Raw genomic sequence first — 17,399 nt, 5'->3', positions numbered from 1 at the left:
CTTTGGAACAACACACACACACTCCAACCTGGATGCTCTCAAACACACAGATGTGCATAACTTCTTAGGAACACTACAGTCGTGTATCCAGTCGCTTCAATCTGTGCTGCGCAAAGTTGCCTTGGTAAAAATAACCTCTCGGAGGAGGCATCGAGGTCACGGCATGTTTGTTTAACTAATTACATTCTTAAAAAAGCTAAACCAAAACATGTCTGCAGCAGCACTATAAATTTCACAGTTTGCAAGCGCACTGAATGCGTCTTAGACTGGATCACTAGATACAGAATAAAATCCCAGTAATATCCCTTATTTGTTGTTCAATCGCACTGGGGTAAAAGATACCAGACAAGCTGACAAAAAGAATACAAGCACAATGGAGAGTTAATTTTTTTGCAAGGCTTATTTTAAAAGCAGCTCCGTGCAAATATAACGGGCCGGAATGATCCGTAATCAAATGTTTGCACCGACTCTCCGCCGCAAGATCCGAGTCCAGGACGAGAACTCCGGAAATGGGTTTTCGGAAAGTCAGCAGGGGCCCTTTGCCAGGGTTACAAACGTCAGGTTTTTAAAAATGTTTTCCTTTTCCGGCAGCATGCCACGGTAGCGGTGTTTTTCGAAGGGCGTAAACAACTTCTATTCACGCCGAGTAGAAGTTATTAGAAAGTTCCTCATTGTCGTTCAGACTATATAAAGGTTGTTTTGGTGGTAAGTACTTTTATTGCGGTGGGTGCATCCAGGAAATGTATTGCGGAGAAGCGCTTGTGCCACGAAAGTTAAGTTTAGAGCGTTTTTCTGTTGCAAGTGCTCTGCGTGTCTTTTCTTCGGCGGAACGGGCGTCGTTTCCCTAATGGATTTCTTTTCCAGGCCCGAGTCTTGCCCTTTCAGCCCAACAATGAGTCCTGGACCTCGGTGTAGAGCTGCCGCGTACCTTCCTAAGTGCTTCTGGAAAGGATCCACTGTCATATCGCAGGGTACACCCATTCAGGTTACAAGAGCTCCACTTTATAAGGAGTTTCATTTAATACTTAAACTTCAGTAGTGGGGTGTGGAGCACAGTACATTCTGGACAGGGCATCTGTCTCTCCCATCATACTCAGACCAGGGTCAGTTTAGAGTTAACTATTCGTGTTTGGCACAGTGGCACAACGAGTAGTGCTGCTGTCTCACAGCACCTGGGTGGTGCGAGAGGACATGGGTTCGATCCCCACTTAGTCTGGGTGGAGTTTTCATGTTTTCCCTGTGTCTGCATGGGTTTCCTTCAGGTGCTCTGGTTTCCTCCCACACTCCAAAAACATGCTGTTCAGGTTCACCCACAGCGTGTCTCACTGATGCATGGAGGAGTGACCCATTATAAGTAGTGTGTCTCGCAGGGTAAGTTACCATGGTGAATAAGGTGTGTGGGCTGATAACATTACATAGAGTTCACTGGAGAAAAGTGTCTGCTTAATATGTAAATGTAATGTGATGTTTTTGAGTCATTGGGGGGGGGATGCAGATTCACCCCGTGTTTGTGTACAAACTCCACAGGGATGAAAGGGGCTTCGAACCCGCAAGGGGATGTGCACTTGGAGATGTCAGGTGCCAGTGCTGTATCATTGTGCCGCCTGTTTGTTTACACATGAGTAAAAATTATATTTGATCAGAGTTGTTATTCTCCTGAGCTGAACAGTTATTGCAGAAATTAAAAAACAGACAGAAACAGGTAATTTAATTTTAATATCTAAAGTATCTGTCTTGTTGCAAGTACTGTATCTGGCTTATCCTGTAAGGCACAAGTCATACAAAAACATCATGTTTGTTATTGAAAAATTATTTAAATTTCAGCTGCAAACCTTAGGAAAAACAATTGGTCAAAGTAGGCTGAGAGTTTGTTACAAAAATAAAAAAAATATTACAGTCCCTACATACAATATTTACATTGTTTCAAAGTAAAAGATGTCAATGGAAACAAGAATATTAGACACACAAAAGTTTCAGATGTGACGTGATGCGTTTCAGGGAGAAAATCTCAGTTTTTTTTTAAATGTGGCAGTAAAAACCAACTGGAGCGACTAACCTCAAACCCTTATCTAATGAGAAAGAAGATAAAAAGGAATAAAAATCCAATAGAGCTTCAGTGGTGACCGTTCGAATACAAAGCAGTGCAACATCTACAGTAACTTCAGTGGACAGATACAAGGAAGAAGTTACTGCTTAGGAAGAGTCTTGTACAAATGGCGTCTGTGTGTTGCGGTGCTCTTCTCTTCAGGGCACCTCAGCGTAAACCAGCGGCCAGCACACGACGACGCACTCCGACCGGGACCCCTCCCCGGAACACGGGGCCTCCTGAGAACATCAGCAGGGGAGATGGTGCAGGTCTACAGTTCAGCAGCTTCCTCCACGTGCTCGTTCAGCTCCATTGAGTAATAGTCCTGAGGTCGCCTGTAACACACACAAAAAAAATTATATATATAAAAAAAATAATCAACCAAATGACCTTCTCTCATCTCGCTCAATCCACCAGACTAGAGCGGGCGCTGGGCTTGATTCCAGCTGATTTATATCTCTTATTTTCCTGCCAGCATATTACTGCTCTGATGTTACCATTATTCATATGACATTTTACATCAGCTTTTTTTTTTTTTTTTTTTATAACTGATGTCATTCTCAGATTTGTTACAACAGGAATCAATATTAAACACGCAGCAAAATCGGGTTTGTTATTTCAGATATAAAGCGGTAATTATGGAGCTTTTTGGAGTCAATTAAGTTATAAGAAGAAGGCCGGAGAAATATTGTGCTTATCCAAAAGCACTGATTTATTGGACAACTTCAATGCCTTTTGAAGTTGTTATATTTCAGAATGCCGTAAAACTAAATGAGCGAGGCTTTGCAAATTACTGTCTGTAATTATTCTTTACAACGTTCATCCGCAGCTGTTGCGCCATCATTAAGTGTCATTTATGGTCAGTAGACTAGCCGATCCCCACCAGCCCAGGATCGAGCGAAGGTGTTGCAGACGGTACGAGACCGGGTGACCCCGAGACCTCTGCGGAGCGCGACCTGGCACCGAAGCAAGTCGATCCTCACCTTTTTTTGTAGAAGTAGGCGAAGAGGGCGGCTCCCAGCGCCACCAGGAGCAGCGCTCCCACCACCAGGCCGATCTGGTAGCCGAGACCAGACCCTGATCGGAAAACACTGCTTCAGTACCTCAGTAGGGACTGGCTTTACCAGCTTCCACATATCAGTGAAGGTATCGTCTAAAGATCATTCTCCGGCACATGAAAAATGTACTTTTACATTCGTTTAGCAGAAACTAATCAGTCGATACATCGACTGGCCAAAGCGACTTGCGGTGTTCAGCTACGTACAATGATTCTCCCTTGCGTACAGCAGGGAAGCTTTTACTGTCTCCATTCAGGGTACGTACCTTGGTCAAGGGTACTACAGTAGGAGGTGGGATTTAAGGGTAGGAAGCTCCTCTAGTACCTTTTAATCAGCTTTGATTTTTGTAGTAGGGCAGGTAGTGTAGTAGTTACATTTGCTGTCTTATGACCCAAAGGTTGCAAGTTCCAATCCCACCTCCTGCTGTGGTACCCCTGAACAAAGTATTTACCCTAAAGTGCTGCGGTAAAAATTACCCACATGTGGAAATGGAGGAATGGTTGTAGTTTGCTTTGGAGAAGAGTTTCAGCTAAATGAATAACTGATGCAAACCCTGCTTTTGTACCTGATCTGTGAAAAATCTCAAAGGATATTTATGAAGTGTCAGAAATGATACAATCCTCATACAGCCGTTCGGCAGAAAGGGGAAATCTGGACATTTGCTTTGTCCTACAATAAGGCTGTCGCAAGCTGTGATTTAGAAGCAGTTGCATAAGAGAGTCTGATGAAACTCGAGCGCCGAGTTACGGCGTAAATGGAGAAGCGTTTCGGTTCGCAATTTGTGAATCACGGGATGACCTCTGCCATGGAACGCAACGCCGCTGTTGCAACTGCGGCGATGCTCTGCGATGACTCAAAACGACACGCCGCAGACATTGAGCCACGAGCCGAGCCGCACTCGTCATCCGCAGGATACGGACGTGCGCATTCTGAGCTTTACGTGCCACGTTATTTCCAAATTATAGAAGATCGGGAGCCTGAAGTAGCTGTATGAGGAAATGCACGTGTTGGTGCCGAGCAGCCTTGGTGATCTTCGAAGGTAGTGCCTGTTCAATGCTTAGCGTTACCTTCTAGAAACTAGATTTAACTCAACGTTAAAAAGTAAACCAATGAAAAATTATGCAATTAATATACCATCACTCATTTCATAACTGAAGGGGACCATAGGTGGCACATGGTTTGACCTTCTGCCCTTTACATGGATGATCTAGGGTTGAATCCAACCCCTGAGCACGGTACTCACCCTGAATTACTCCAGTTAACACCACCCAGCAGCGTGAGGGGGTAAATCAATGTAAAGTAGCTTAACATTGTATGTCACTTTGGGGATAAAAGGAGAAAAAGTATGCTAAATATGTAACAAAATTGGATCTGATGGAAAGCGCAGGACATACTTTCACCCACAGACTTGTCCACTATGGTGTTGGAGCAGCTGTTGCCCAGGGTCCTGGACCAGTGGTCCCGGGACGCCTGCAGAATGAGCTCCCGCTGGCGGGCCGACAGAGCTTGGATGCTGCCCTGCACGCTGAGCCGTCCTGCTGCGCAGGAGAAGTTCGCCTCTGGGAAAGGAAGTAAAACACGGTCAATGGGGACAGAACCGTTTCCATCTCGCTGAACTTTTTGTGCCACGAAGCAAATTCTGGGGGCCAAAAATAAGAAACGCTCAGATGCGTTGCGCAATATATACTCAGTGAAAAGAATGCAGCACAAGCAGGTTTTGGTATATACTCCATATACCTTGTGATGGAGTGGCATCCTGCCCAGGGTGTACCCCAACTAGCCAAGTGCCCTGCGATTCTGGGATAGGCTGTGGACCTGGCCTACTCCAAACTCACGCACATAATACATACACGTGTACTTCCACAGGAGTGAAGTTGTGTGCGTGCGCAGACCGACAGCGAGTGGCTCACCACGCAGGTAGAGAGGGGAGATCCCACAGTGACACTGCTCCTCCAGGTACAGGGCCACCTCCACCTCCTGGCCACCGCCATCCTCCGACCTCCAGCCACTGCAATCTGCGAAGGGACACACAGAGAACGGAGGTGTTGACGTGCGGTACGAACGATTTTCACCGTTTGCCAATATGCGATGCTGGTGAAATTGAATACCTTGTCCAAACCGCATATGAAGTAATATTCATTCATTCTCCTTAGAGAGCTAACTGCTGACCAGGCCAGCAGGTGGCACAGTGACTAAGGTTGCCACTTTGCACTTGAAGGACCCAGATTTGAATCCCACCTCCTGCAGTAGTACCCTTGGCCACAGTGCTTCCCCTCAACTAATAGTTAAAAATTACCCAGCTGTATAGTAAATTGGTGTCAGAAAAGCAGTTGCTAGATTAAGACCTTTCATGAAATTATAATTATGTCATGGGATTCTCCACTAATGTTTAACAGGTAGAAGAAACTGCCCTAAAGTGACACGATTCTCAAATTTTATATGATGAGACGTTCGTTATGGACAGAGACGTACTCGGAAAGTGTTGCTCCCCGTCGGTACCAGGTGGTCCGAGGCACAGGTCGATGTTGCTGGAGAACGTGGAGCTGGGACACAGGTTTTCGAGGCGAGGGGTATGTGCCGAGGCAGTCCACACCAGCGGGCTCCTCACCTCGCAGCAAGAGCAGCGACTGAGGGACACGGGCCCCTCCACTGTCCTGTGGGCGCGAGGGACAGCGAAGCAAACAATAAGCGCTTAGACATTACGGCCTCCGCTCCAGCAACACTGCATGTTGGAGACGGTGTTCAGCAGGCCTAGGGTTCACACTTGTAAATTCAACACCATGTGATGGCAGATTCAGAGCTGGATTAGATAGAGTTCATTGCAAGTCTATGTAGTGTTACCAGCCCACACACCTTATTCACCGCGGTGACTTACACTGCTAGATACACTACTTACACTGGGTCACTCATCCATACATCAGTGGATGACACTCACTCACCTACCTGAACAGCATGTCTTTGGAGTGTGGGAGGAAACCAGAGCACCCAGAGGAAACCCACAGACACTGGGAGGACATGCATACTCCACACAGACTGAACAGGGATCAAACCCATATCCTCTCTCACCATGCAGGCATTGTGAGACAGCAGCACTACTCGCTGGGCCACCGTGCATGATTATGCTCCATCACCCTGATACTCACCTGAGAGCAGGCGTCACCTGCTGTCCTTTGCTCCTTCCCAGAATGCTCAGCAGGTGTTGGTCCTTGGTGAACACCACCGTGTCCACGAGGCTGGAGTTGGCCCCCTGTAGCCCCGCCTTGCTGGAGCAGAGGGGGCCGTAGCAGAGAGCCACAACTCCCTGACTGGGTACTGCTGCACCATTTACCCATGGGGGCCATGTCTGGTCTGGAGAACACAGGAATATTTACATCAACGTGGTGGAAGTGAAGGTATAGGTGGCAGTGGTAAATATTGCAGAAACACACGGAATCTGTTGAATCAAGAGTTTTCAAATAGGGAAGGGGGCAGCTGGCAGCGTGGTGGTTAGAGCCACTACTTTTAAATACGAAGGTTGTTGGTTCAAATCCCCTTTCCAGTTGTGGTATTACTGAGTGAGACACTTATCTAGCTGTAGTAATGTGTAGATAAGTAGCTTAACACTAAGTTTCTCTTGCAAAAAGTGTCATGTAAAGAACCCTTTTTGCCAAAAAGATATTTTTTCATACCATATTTATAGCAGCATTATGCCCAAATATAAACCCCAAAGCTAGATGACAACTCTGGGTGGCACAGTGGTTATGGATTTCTCATCTAAAGGTGCCTGGTTTAAATCCCCCAGTACCTGTAGTACCCCTTACTATCATGTATCCTGATAAGGAAAGAATACCTTGCTGTAAAAGTGGATAAATCACTAAGATTAAGCAACACTGTCGGTTACATTGCATAAAGGGGGCAGCAAAGAAAAAAAAACTGATATTAAAATACAGCCAGTGCTCACCAGCACCCGTGACATTGCCGATGAGATAGAAGCCATCATGCCCGGTGGTCCCCGTGAGACGCAGGGCTATAGCGGCTCCGTGGTACTGTTCGTCAAACACGAGCAACACCAACCCATGCAGCTCCGTCAGAGGGGGAGCCAGCAGCTCCACAAAGGCCTCCTGCGAGGCATTGCCGGACCAGTGGGCGCTGCTGATCTCGTTGATGACAACCCCCGCTGGAGGATTAGGACACGTGTTCTTCCCCAGAGGGGTCGGTGATGTCAACTAGGTAAAGATAGTTGACCAATCAGGATTCAGGTTGAAGCAGCGCAAAGTTATTTATGTAAAGGACATTTACGTTTATTCGTTTAGCTGATGCTTTTCTCCAAGGTGACTTACACAGTGTTAAGGTTGTAGTTACTTATCCATTTATACAGCTGGGTAGTTTAGGGTAAGTACCTTGCTCAAGGGTATTACAGCTGGAGGTGGGTTATACAACGCTGCACTGATCCCTCTGGATACAAAATGCTGGGTGTTCAAATCCCACCTCTGGCTGTAGTGCATGCACACATTGTCTGAAACCACTTATCCCATGCAGGGTCACGGGGAGCCAGATCCTAACCCAGCAATGCAGGGCACAGGGCTAGAGGGAGAGGGGACACACCCAGGATGGGATGCTAGTCCATCACAAGGCACCCCAAGCAGGGCTTGAACCCTAAATCCACTGGAGAGCAGGACCTGGTCAATCCCACACCACCAGCTGCTGTATCCTTAAGCAAAGCACTTATCCTAGACTGCTGAAATTATGCTACCTAGCCGTACGAATGGGAAATTGTAAGTTGCTTTGACAAAAAACATCAGCCAAACATTTTACCAAGAGCAATCACACAAATTGGACTGTGTTAAATAAGCAAATAAAGATGGCATTTTTCAAAGAAATCATAACCCCTTTTTGAACCATCCTCATTTGCTTATACATGTTACTTGTAATTTGAGTAATATCAGTGTGTAAACACCTCCCAAGACACATCCTTGTGTGATGGAGGGATGCTCACCATGAAGGACGACAAGTCAGCGGAAAGCAGGCTGTTGCAGCGACTGAGAGACTCATCCTCTGCAAGGAAGGAACTGTCCTCAAGGAGGGGCAGCTGTCCCGGGGTCAGGGCATCGCTCAGGTCACGCGCTTCCTTTGCTGACTGGCGGTAAACGACAGCATCCAGCAAACCCTGGGTTGGAATGCCTGCCGACAGCACTGACGGGGGTCCGTTGGCGCTGCGGTACAGGGCCACGGCGTCAGGGCCATTCTGGATAGTGTTAGGAGGCAACGATATGGAAGGGGCAGGGATCATCTTGTCGCTTCCCACGAGGAAGTAGCCCTGAGCATCTGTGAAGTAGCCGGTGAGGCTGATCTCTCGGTAGGGTTTGCCGTTGTGGCCGCTGAAGAGCAGCAGCCACACACCGTCTAAGGACATCCGCCTCCCAGCCGGGTGCCAGATCTCAACAAACTCCGAGTCCTCTCCATCACCCGGGGTGTCAGCGTTCACTTCGTTCAACAGGAAGTCCTGCTGGTTGGTTGGATCCCAGGGGGGCGGCTGCAGGGGAGGTGCGGTGCCTTCCGGGGTTACTATGGGGACAACAGTTTAGAGCTCAGCGCCACGGATTTTGCATAACATTTGATAATTAAATTCAACAAATATCGTGTGAACATGTCCTGGTATTGGCATCTTGATGGAGTGGGGTTACGAGAAGGCCAAGTTACTTCTGCACCAAGCTAAAAATAAGTGAGCGACATCAAGCGCTGCATACCGTTAAATTCACCTACACAAGTGGGATATCGTACTTCCTCGATCAAGCGCATGCGAAAACGGAGGGAAATGGAAATGCAGCAATGACGTGGTCGTCTAGAGTCAATATGCCAGTGTAGTGCAGAAGTGCTACGGTCACCAGCACACCCCATCCGCCCTATTCCTCACCAACTTTCTGAGGGCAAGACAGTGGCCACAAGCAGTCGTTGGGCTGTCCTGGCGTCTGAACGGCCTCAACGAAAACCCCCGGGTCTCTGTTCCAGGTAGCTGCGCCACAGCGACTGAGGGCGATGACCTCGTTGTCCACCCTGAAAGGAGTCCGCAATGAGTCCAGCCTGTGGTTGACAGGGTTTTATCGACGACGTAGATCGCCGTGTGCGATGTACAGTTGTTACTTGCCTGCTGCTGAGCTGAAAGACCTCTCTTCCGGGGATGAGGGTCTCAACCACATTGGCGTCGACTTCACCGTTGGACTCCGCATACACAAATGCGTCCAGCGGTTGCTGCGAGTTGAGTGGATTGCCCACGAGGAAGTCCGCTGCTGTCCCGTTATACAAAGCCACAGCCCCCGAAGATGACCCATGGGGCTTTAATACGGAGAGGTTGCCTGGAAAGAACACTGCATCGCCTGAAAAGCAAAAGTCACGATCAACTCCCTACTCTCATTTACCCCCCCCCCCCCCAAAAAAAAAAAAAAGCTCCACTTACAAGGTCTTATGACTGATACCATTTTAGTCAAACACTTGAGAAATGGCAATGTATTTTCTTACTATTTAAATTTAATCAATTAAAATTTTACCCTATATTTGCAGAAATAAAACATTGCGCATTGCAAAAGGGATCAGAGTTGCAAAACTGAATTAAAAAGTGAAATATTTTAAAATAATGAGCAGGTTTGGTTGTACATGTGAGCATTAAGGAATATGTACCCATGAGCTCAGTCATTAAAGCGAGAACGACCAAACGTGTTCCAAAAATGGTACGGTTCGGTTGTTCCGTTCCGTTGTCAACTGCGTACAACACGGACCACACGATGACTGCATTTGCACCGTTTGCACTCTACGGTACGATTCCAATCCTGAGATCTTAGCCGCTCGTCCAATGGATCTGTTACTAAAGTAACAATTGTTGAACACAAACAGAAGTACCCCAAACCCAGAAACTTTACCTGCGAGTCCACTATCCCTTGAGGTTATGAGGAAAAGCCCTTTCGCTGTGGGACTGATGTCCATGCTGAAGGTGACCGTGGTGGTTTTTCCATCCAGGAGCACAAGGACCATGGAGTCACTGGGTTGAGGTACAACGAGCTCCACAAAGCCCACCGTTTGGCCCCCGCCGAGCTGGAGCTCATTAATGCGGGGGTCCACACTCTCGGGGGCAGGGCAGAGGTTGTGTTGACCGGGGGATGGAGGGGACACGTGAAAAGTCCAGCTCCCAGCAGAGAGCCAGCAACGCTCTATCGACTCGTCGCCCTCATGCACGCTGTCGTCCTCGAGGAACGCCGGAGACCCCGGTGTTAGGACGTCTGCCAGAAATTCCGCATCCCTCGACCTGCGTGTCGCGTACACAATGGCGTCCACCAAGCCAACGGTGGTCAGGTTCATTTTCTCACTGTACTGCGCTTCCTCGCCATGGTAAAGCGCTATAGCGTCCGGCCCATTCTGCACAGTGTTGGGGGGCAGGATCACTGCCGGTTTAGGCTGGACATCAGCAGAGCCCACCAAGAAGAAGCCCCTGTCATCTGTGGCGTAGCCGTTTAGGTCAAGTACCTTATAGGCCACGTTTCCATTGCCGTTGTAGAAAACCAAAGTGTACCCGGCTAAAGAGGTCTTCTTTCCACTGGTGTGGTACAACTCCACAAACTCCGTGGCATCCAGCTTGGGGTTGTCTGCGTTCACCTCGCTGATTATGAAGCAGGGTTCACCCACCACAGACGACACCAGCTGAACCAACAAGAGGAAAGCAACCACGCGCGAAGTCACAGGGAACCGCCGTCCAACAGTTGCGACGGCTCTCGTGCCACAAAGACGCGACACAAATCCTTCACTCCTCAGGGTATACATCTTCTGCCGCTCCTAAAAGATCATTATCAATATTTAGATAACCAGACACGAGGGACAGAAGCATACGGTTCCTATCATTCAAAGGATAGAGTCAAATACAGAGATGCAATAAATGTAATTTATTTTCAGTGTATTCATATAAAATGTGAGCCTTCGATTCAATTTGCATGTGAAATCCTTTGTCGAGTACACACGTCCTCCAGCAAACTTCAGGTCCTCATGTTTCCATTTGAAAAGAAGCTTTGACTTTTCATAGTCAAGCTGAACTCTTTGAACCCGTGAGTCACCCTCAGGGGGTAAGACATCTGCGAAAGTGCGCAGTTCCAACTGTATTTAAGGACATGGACACACACAGCAGGATGCAGCCCGGACACCTCTTACTTTTATTTAAATGTATTATTCACTTATCTGACACTTCTCTCCAAAGCTTTTACAATGCTAAATTAGAATGAATTAGCCATTTATGCAGCTGGGTCATTTTCACTGGAGCAATTTAGGGTTAAAAGTTGCTTAAGGGTACTACAGTATGAGGTAGGATCAAAACCTTGGTCCCTAGAATTGAAGGTGGCAGCTCTAACCACTGTGCCACCTACAGTCCCTTAGCTAAAATTAAGCATTTTGTTTTTTAATCTAATATCAATTTTGTTGTGTGTTGATTGGTTCCCTTTTTTTTTTTTTTTTTTTAAAACATTCGGTTTCTGTGGCCTCCTGCCCAGTGCTTAGTAACAGATGGCCGGCTTTGTGGTGCTGGGGTTAAAGCACTGCACTCAAGTGAAAAACACTGGGTTTGAATCCCAGACTCTCCAGGAAAGACCAATAGCTTTAAGCTAAGTGTAACGACATCTGTCGTATCAGCATTACTGTGTTCAGCTGATTTTCTCCAAACCAACTTCAAGATACAATAATCTACCTTTTTCCATAGGTGGGTAACTTCTGCTGGAGCACTTTTTTTTTTTTTATAAAGGACAAGTACTTTGCTTTATTACAGCCGGAGATGATACTCAAACCTGCAACCTTCGAGTCCAAAGGGATGAGACCTAACCATTACACTACCAGCTGGCTTAGTACATGTGTTATTGACTGTACATGTTGACAATGCAGGTTGGTTAAGATGATAAATAAAACAGTAACCACACACAAGGGGCAGATGGTAGTGCAGTGATTAGAGTTGCTACTTATGGACCTCAAGGCTGCAGGTTTGAATCCCACTTCCAACTACAGTACCCTTGCACCAAATACTTAAATTACTCCAGTAAAATTACCCAGCTATATAAAAGGGTAAATGACTAACAGTGGCTTAACACTGTCAGTTGCTTTGGGGGAAAGCATCGACTAAGTGAATAAATGTGAACGATTAAAAATGGGATATGACCTGGAACAAAAAAAAAAAAAAAAAAACCTGTTTGCCTAGACTAGAGTTCATACAAGTGTGGTAGAATGAACTTGTAGGTCTGTATTAAAAAAAATGAATAATTTATTAAATCACATTTCCTCACTAACCCTTGAAATGAGGGGGTAAATAACTAATTGACTAAGAGGTCGAGGCAGTACAACAGGCGCGTTTCGTCGAGACAAACGGGGGGGAAACACGTTGACCCGGGACTGGAGCGCGCGGATGGGCTCGGCTCGCACCCTCCCCATCACCATGTGGTTAAAGCACTCCTCACATGTCCGCTCGTGTACCTCGGTAGAGCTTTGTTTAAAGTCACGCCACACGAGCACACGCACAAAAATAAATTTATATATGTTATAATTTATAACTGTACGCAGCTAAACACGGCGAGTCGCTTTGAAGAGCGGCGTCATCTGAAGGATGAAATGCAAAAATGTATCACATGTTGCTTTTGTTACTCGAAAACAGAGTTAAGAGTGGGACAAAACGCTGAAAAAGGCGCTGAAACGTCTCGACCCTCCGGTTGCATTTAAGCCCAGATTCCTCCTCGCAAATCCGTTTTTCACACTTTCGTGTTTGTTCGCCGAATCACCTGGATGAAGAACTTCATTTTATGCGGAATAAACCTAAAACCTCCTAAGTTCTCCGGGTCGGACACAAAGGCTGGGCAGCGCTCCTTTAACCCCGAACACGATGCAGCTGCTCTGGACTAGTTAGTCGTTTAACTAAACAGCGTAACCAGCTAACTAAGGCGGCACAGGCGCGGTCCCGGGGCGGCGGCGGCGGCGAGCTGCGTGTTCGAACGGGCGAGCGGGGGTGTACAACGTGGTAAAACATACACGCGTGCGCGCGCACACTGGGCAGCGAGCGAAAAAGACACGAACTGAAACATCACACACCGACCGAGTGTCAACGAACGCGCATTTTGGACGGAACCCAGCTGAATGTCCAGAAGAACAAGACTGGTTAACCTGTTACAACTAGAACTAACCCAAGACGAGTTGTAAACAAATGTAAGGAGACTACCAAGACTAGTTTCAGCCCATGAGGACCAGAACTAACTCACGAAGACGAGAACTTAGAACTAATCCAGTAAGACTAGGTCTAAGACTGGAACACTAGTTCCAACCCATGAAGACTAGAACTAAGACAAGGTCTAACCCATGAAGAACTTAAGCAAGACTAGTTCCAGCCCATGAGGACTACAAGTAACGCATGAAGCCAAGAACTAAGACTAGAACTCATCCACTAAGAGTTCCAACCCATGAAGACCAGCCAGCATGCGACTACTCTCTACTGCTTGGGAAACATCTAGGGTGACTTTACAGAATTTATGACTTACTGGAGGACTGAGGATCGTCCTCTTCTCCACGTCGGATCCTCCTGATCTTCCAGCTCGGTCCCCGCACGACTGCTTTGGAGACACGTTCTCCTCGGTGAGAGCTCTTATGGGTCCACCAGCCTGACCACGTCTCCTCCTCCTACTTTCTACTCCTCCTCCTACTCCTCCTCCTCCTCGTCCTGCGTGGGCGATCCCACAGAGATGCTCAGAAAAAGTTGGCCGAGATCTCCTCCCGATGAGATGCAAGAAGACTGCGCCCCCCAACCAGCAGAAGGGTTTCTTCTCGTCCTCGACAAACCCCGCTCCGTGACTCTCCGTAAGGGACTGGAAGAAGATACACCCCGTGTTGTGTGTGTCTCGAGGCTGTCGATACACACTGACACCAGCAGGACACGGGTTCACAGCTCAGACTGCAGCGTTTGCCTCGCCAGTTTCAACCCACTTTCACTTCTCCAGCTACACTATATTTGGTGAACCCTAACAAACCATAAGGGAAAAATCAAGGATATTTAGCAACCGGGACGTTTCGCAACATCCCCTCAATTCCGTCACTTCGATTCGTAACGGAACTGGGCAGCGGAACCGCGTCGGAGCCCTAATTTAAACACATGCACGAGGCACCGTGGCGGAATCGATAACAATAACGTGACAATGTATCATGTTCACTTTCGGAGCGTCAGCCAGCGGGTGGCGTGGTAGTTGAGGGGCAGGGTGGCACAGCGAGTAGCTCTGCTGGGTGGTGAGAGAGGACGTGGGTTCGATCCCCGCTCAGTCTGTGTGGAGTTTGCATGTTCTCCGTGTGGGTTTCCTCCGGGTGCTCTGGTTTCCTCCCACACTCCAAAGACATGCTGTTCAGATTCCCCAATAGTGCGTGAGTGACACAGAGAGAGTGTGTTCCACTGATGTATGGATGAGTGACCCAGTGTAAAGAGTGTATCTAGCAGTGTAAGTCACCTTGGTGAATAAGGTGTGTGGGCTGGTAACACTACATAGAGTTCATTGGAAGTCGCTTTGGAGAAAACGTGTCTGATAAATGTAAAACAAATATAGTCATATCTGCTCTCTTACCATCTGCACGTTGTCCTTTCCAACTCCTGCAGCTGTGTAGTAAAAAACCCTTGATCGAGGTACTTACCGTGATTGGATACGGTAACAATACCCTGCTCTATAAATTGTAAAATGAAGACTCTATCTCTCTCACCCGAGACAAAGGACTAATTTAAATATTAATGAGCATCACACACTGAAATGATTTAAGAGATGCCTGCGAATTCTGGTGCAATTATTGCATGCAATGGACTATTTAAAATTCATTGAATTAAAACCTGATTTCATTGCATTTCATTATAACTTTTTAACGTTGATTTCATGAAGATCGGACTGAAAATAATCTGTTTCGGAATTATCTGTTCAACACCTGTTTCAGAGAATAAAACACAGGCTTCCCTCGCATAACGATTGTAAATCCTTGCTAAAATTCATTATTATTATTATTATAATTAGTGAAAATTGGCTCATAAATGTGAACTGCCCAAAAACCAGCTCTGAATCACCCTCGTTTAAATGGTTAAAAATAAACAATGTATTCCCGAGCAACACATGATTTGCCGGTTCACAGAAAACATAATGAATTCCTTCCTTTTCTTTGAAACAGAGAAGATCTTTTCCGGAATTCCAGAAATATAGTCCAGAATTTCAGAACTGCTCTGGACACGTTTTTTTCTGCAAGTTTAGGACGTGCATGTTGAAAAGCAATTATGCACAACACATTTCCATGCTCCCTTTTCTGTCCTTCCTTCCCTCCCCACATTTATAGTTTCTCTTTTAACCTTGTTTCATTCCCTTGTTTTTACAACCTGTTTTTCCCTTGTGTGTGTGTGTGTGTGAGTGAGTGTGTGAGACTCAACAGATCTCTGTGGCTACCCTGTGGTGGACTGTTGTCCTGTCCAAGGTTTACCATGTCTCAGGCTTCATGGTAACAGGACAAGTTCTGTACCACTGCAACCCTGTGCTGGACAAATGGTTAGAAAAACTTAATGAATGTTCATTCTTAACTGCTTCATACTTCACATACACATTATCTGAAACCACTCGTCCCAAGCAGGGGGGCGGCAAACCGGAGCCTAAACTGGCAACGCAGGGCACAAGGCCAGAGGGGGAGGGGACACACCCAGGAAGGGACGCCAGTCCATCGCAAGGTACCCCAAGCAGGACTCGAACCCCAGACCCACTAGAGAGCAGGACCTGGTCAAGCCCACTGCACCACAGCACCCCCCTTTCTTTATACTTGTTAATCACATATCTTTCTTGAATATTTACTTCTTTTTATCTTTCTTTTTGCTGTAAAGAGCTTTGAGAAGCTTCATTTAAATGCACCATATTAAATGCATACAGTATCACTATTATTAGAACACTCTCCAGTTCTCAGTGTGTAATCATCCTACTCACTTGTACCACTTCTAACACTTCTCTGCAGAACTATTTGTATGATTTATGATACACGAATGCAAAATAAAACCACGCAGAGTCATACATGATGATGTTCCTCTCATTTAACTTCAGGTTTTAAACTGATGTATAAGGCTTTGCTTTACCTTTTTTGCCTTGTAAACTTTTCTAAGAAATTTTATTTTCTACGATGACACATTACACTGATGCAAAATCATTGCTTTACAGGAGAAAAAAAAAATTGTGAGTCAGTTTTCACTGCACAATCAAAGCTTAAAAATGAGTCATCAGCCTTTTTTTTTTTTTTAAAAAAAAAAAAAATTTATTTCCATCTGTCATGGTGATTTCACAAGCAGGATGAATATTAGAATGAAACACGTAATTTTGGACTTCACCAAAAAAAAATCAAAGTAGAGGATTGTTCAAAAACTGTGGGAGAAAGGGTTTTGACCACACTCTGTTATTCCTGTTTGATTACTGTAGTATCCGGTGCGTGGTCCATTCTCAGAATAGTCGGTCCTAGTCCTACGCAACTGCCTCATATAAATGCCCTTTAACAATTACAAAATTTTCCATTGTTGTGGCATTTTAATGGAAACAGTAAGTTGTACATAATAGAAACTGGCAGGGGCAGCACAGTGGCATAGCAGATGGTGCTGGTGCCAGTGGCGTTGGACATAGGATTGAACCCAACCCAGTCTATGTGGAGTCTGCATGTTCTCCCAGTGCTGAAGTGTTTCATAAAAAGTGACTCTAAATTGCCCATTGCGTGTGTGATTGCCTTGTGATGGACTGGCATCCCACCCAGAGTGTACCATGCCATGGACCTTGTGCTTACAGGGACAGTCTCTGGACCACCAATTTAATAAATTAACACACTATTTAATTTTTTTTCTGTAGGCGATGCCAAAAAAGTGGCCAAAAAATTTTATACACATATCAGGTGCTCCATCACCATATTGTTTCCCTGTCTTAGAAACAATAAAGTAACACCCAGTAAGGTAAAGTAATGCTGGTGTTTACCTGAGTAATTCTATCCGCTAAGTAAAAATCACACTACATAAAGTACATTGTCTTCTTCCTACAATGATATCCCCCATTAAAATGCGTGTACAATTTTGAGATACTCTGTATATACAGTATCTCATTGAAACAAACCTATAATTATTCTCAGGATGGGATTAATAACATTTATCTACTACAGAAGCAGTCAGCATAACAGCAGAGTGAGTTATTTTTGAGACCAAAGTATACACAATATCCCTGATTTTCCTGAAACCAGAA

At 46.1% G+C, this 17,399-nt stretch overlaps 1 protein-coding gene across 2 annotated transcripts; it reads right to left on the bottom strand.

The window, feature by feature from the left end:
* Positions 1-1,880: 1,880 nt before the first annotated feature.
* LOC108923954 (uncharacterized) lies at positions 1,881-14,129 on the bottom strand. Of its 2 annotated transcripts, XM_029246927.1 has the most exons (13): positions 13,664-14,129; positions 11,990-11,992; positions 10,038-10,944; positions 9,269-9,497; positions 9,038-9,177; positions 8,120-8,688; positions 7,085-7,349; positions 6,288-6,492; positions 5,617-5,798; positions 5,055-5,159; positions 4,539-4,703; positions 3,070-3,163; positions 1,881-2,421 (listed from the first exon to the last, which is right to left on the bottom strand). In XM_029246927.1, the coding sequence occupies exons 3-13, from the start codon at positions 10,930-10,932 to the stop codon at positions 2,358-2,360; spliced, it is 2,913 nt and encodes a 970-aa protein (XP_029102760.1). In that variant the 5' UTR covers positions 10,933-10,944; positions 11,990-11,992; positions 13,664-14,129; the 3' UTR covers positions 1,881-2,357. The 2 variants fall into 2 exon arrangements, with proteins under 2 accessions (XP_029102760.1, XP_018590551.2); XM_018735035.2 differs by lacking the exon at positions 11,990-11,992 and having other exon boundaries at positions 13,668-14,129.
* Positions 14,130-17,399: the final 3,270 nt, after the last annotated feature.

This window comes from Scleropages formosus, chromosome 20 (genome assembly GCF_900964775.1).
Source record: "Scleropages formosus chromosome 20, fSclFor1.1, whole genome shotgun sequence".
Lineage (NCBI taxonomy): Eukaryota > Metazoa > Chordata > Actinopteri > Osteoglossiformes > Osteoglossidae > Scleropages > Scleropages formosus.
The sequence above is the reverse complement of the archived record's forward strand: the minus strand, read 5'-3'. Positions and strand labels throughout refer to the sequence as shown.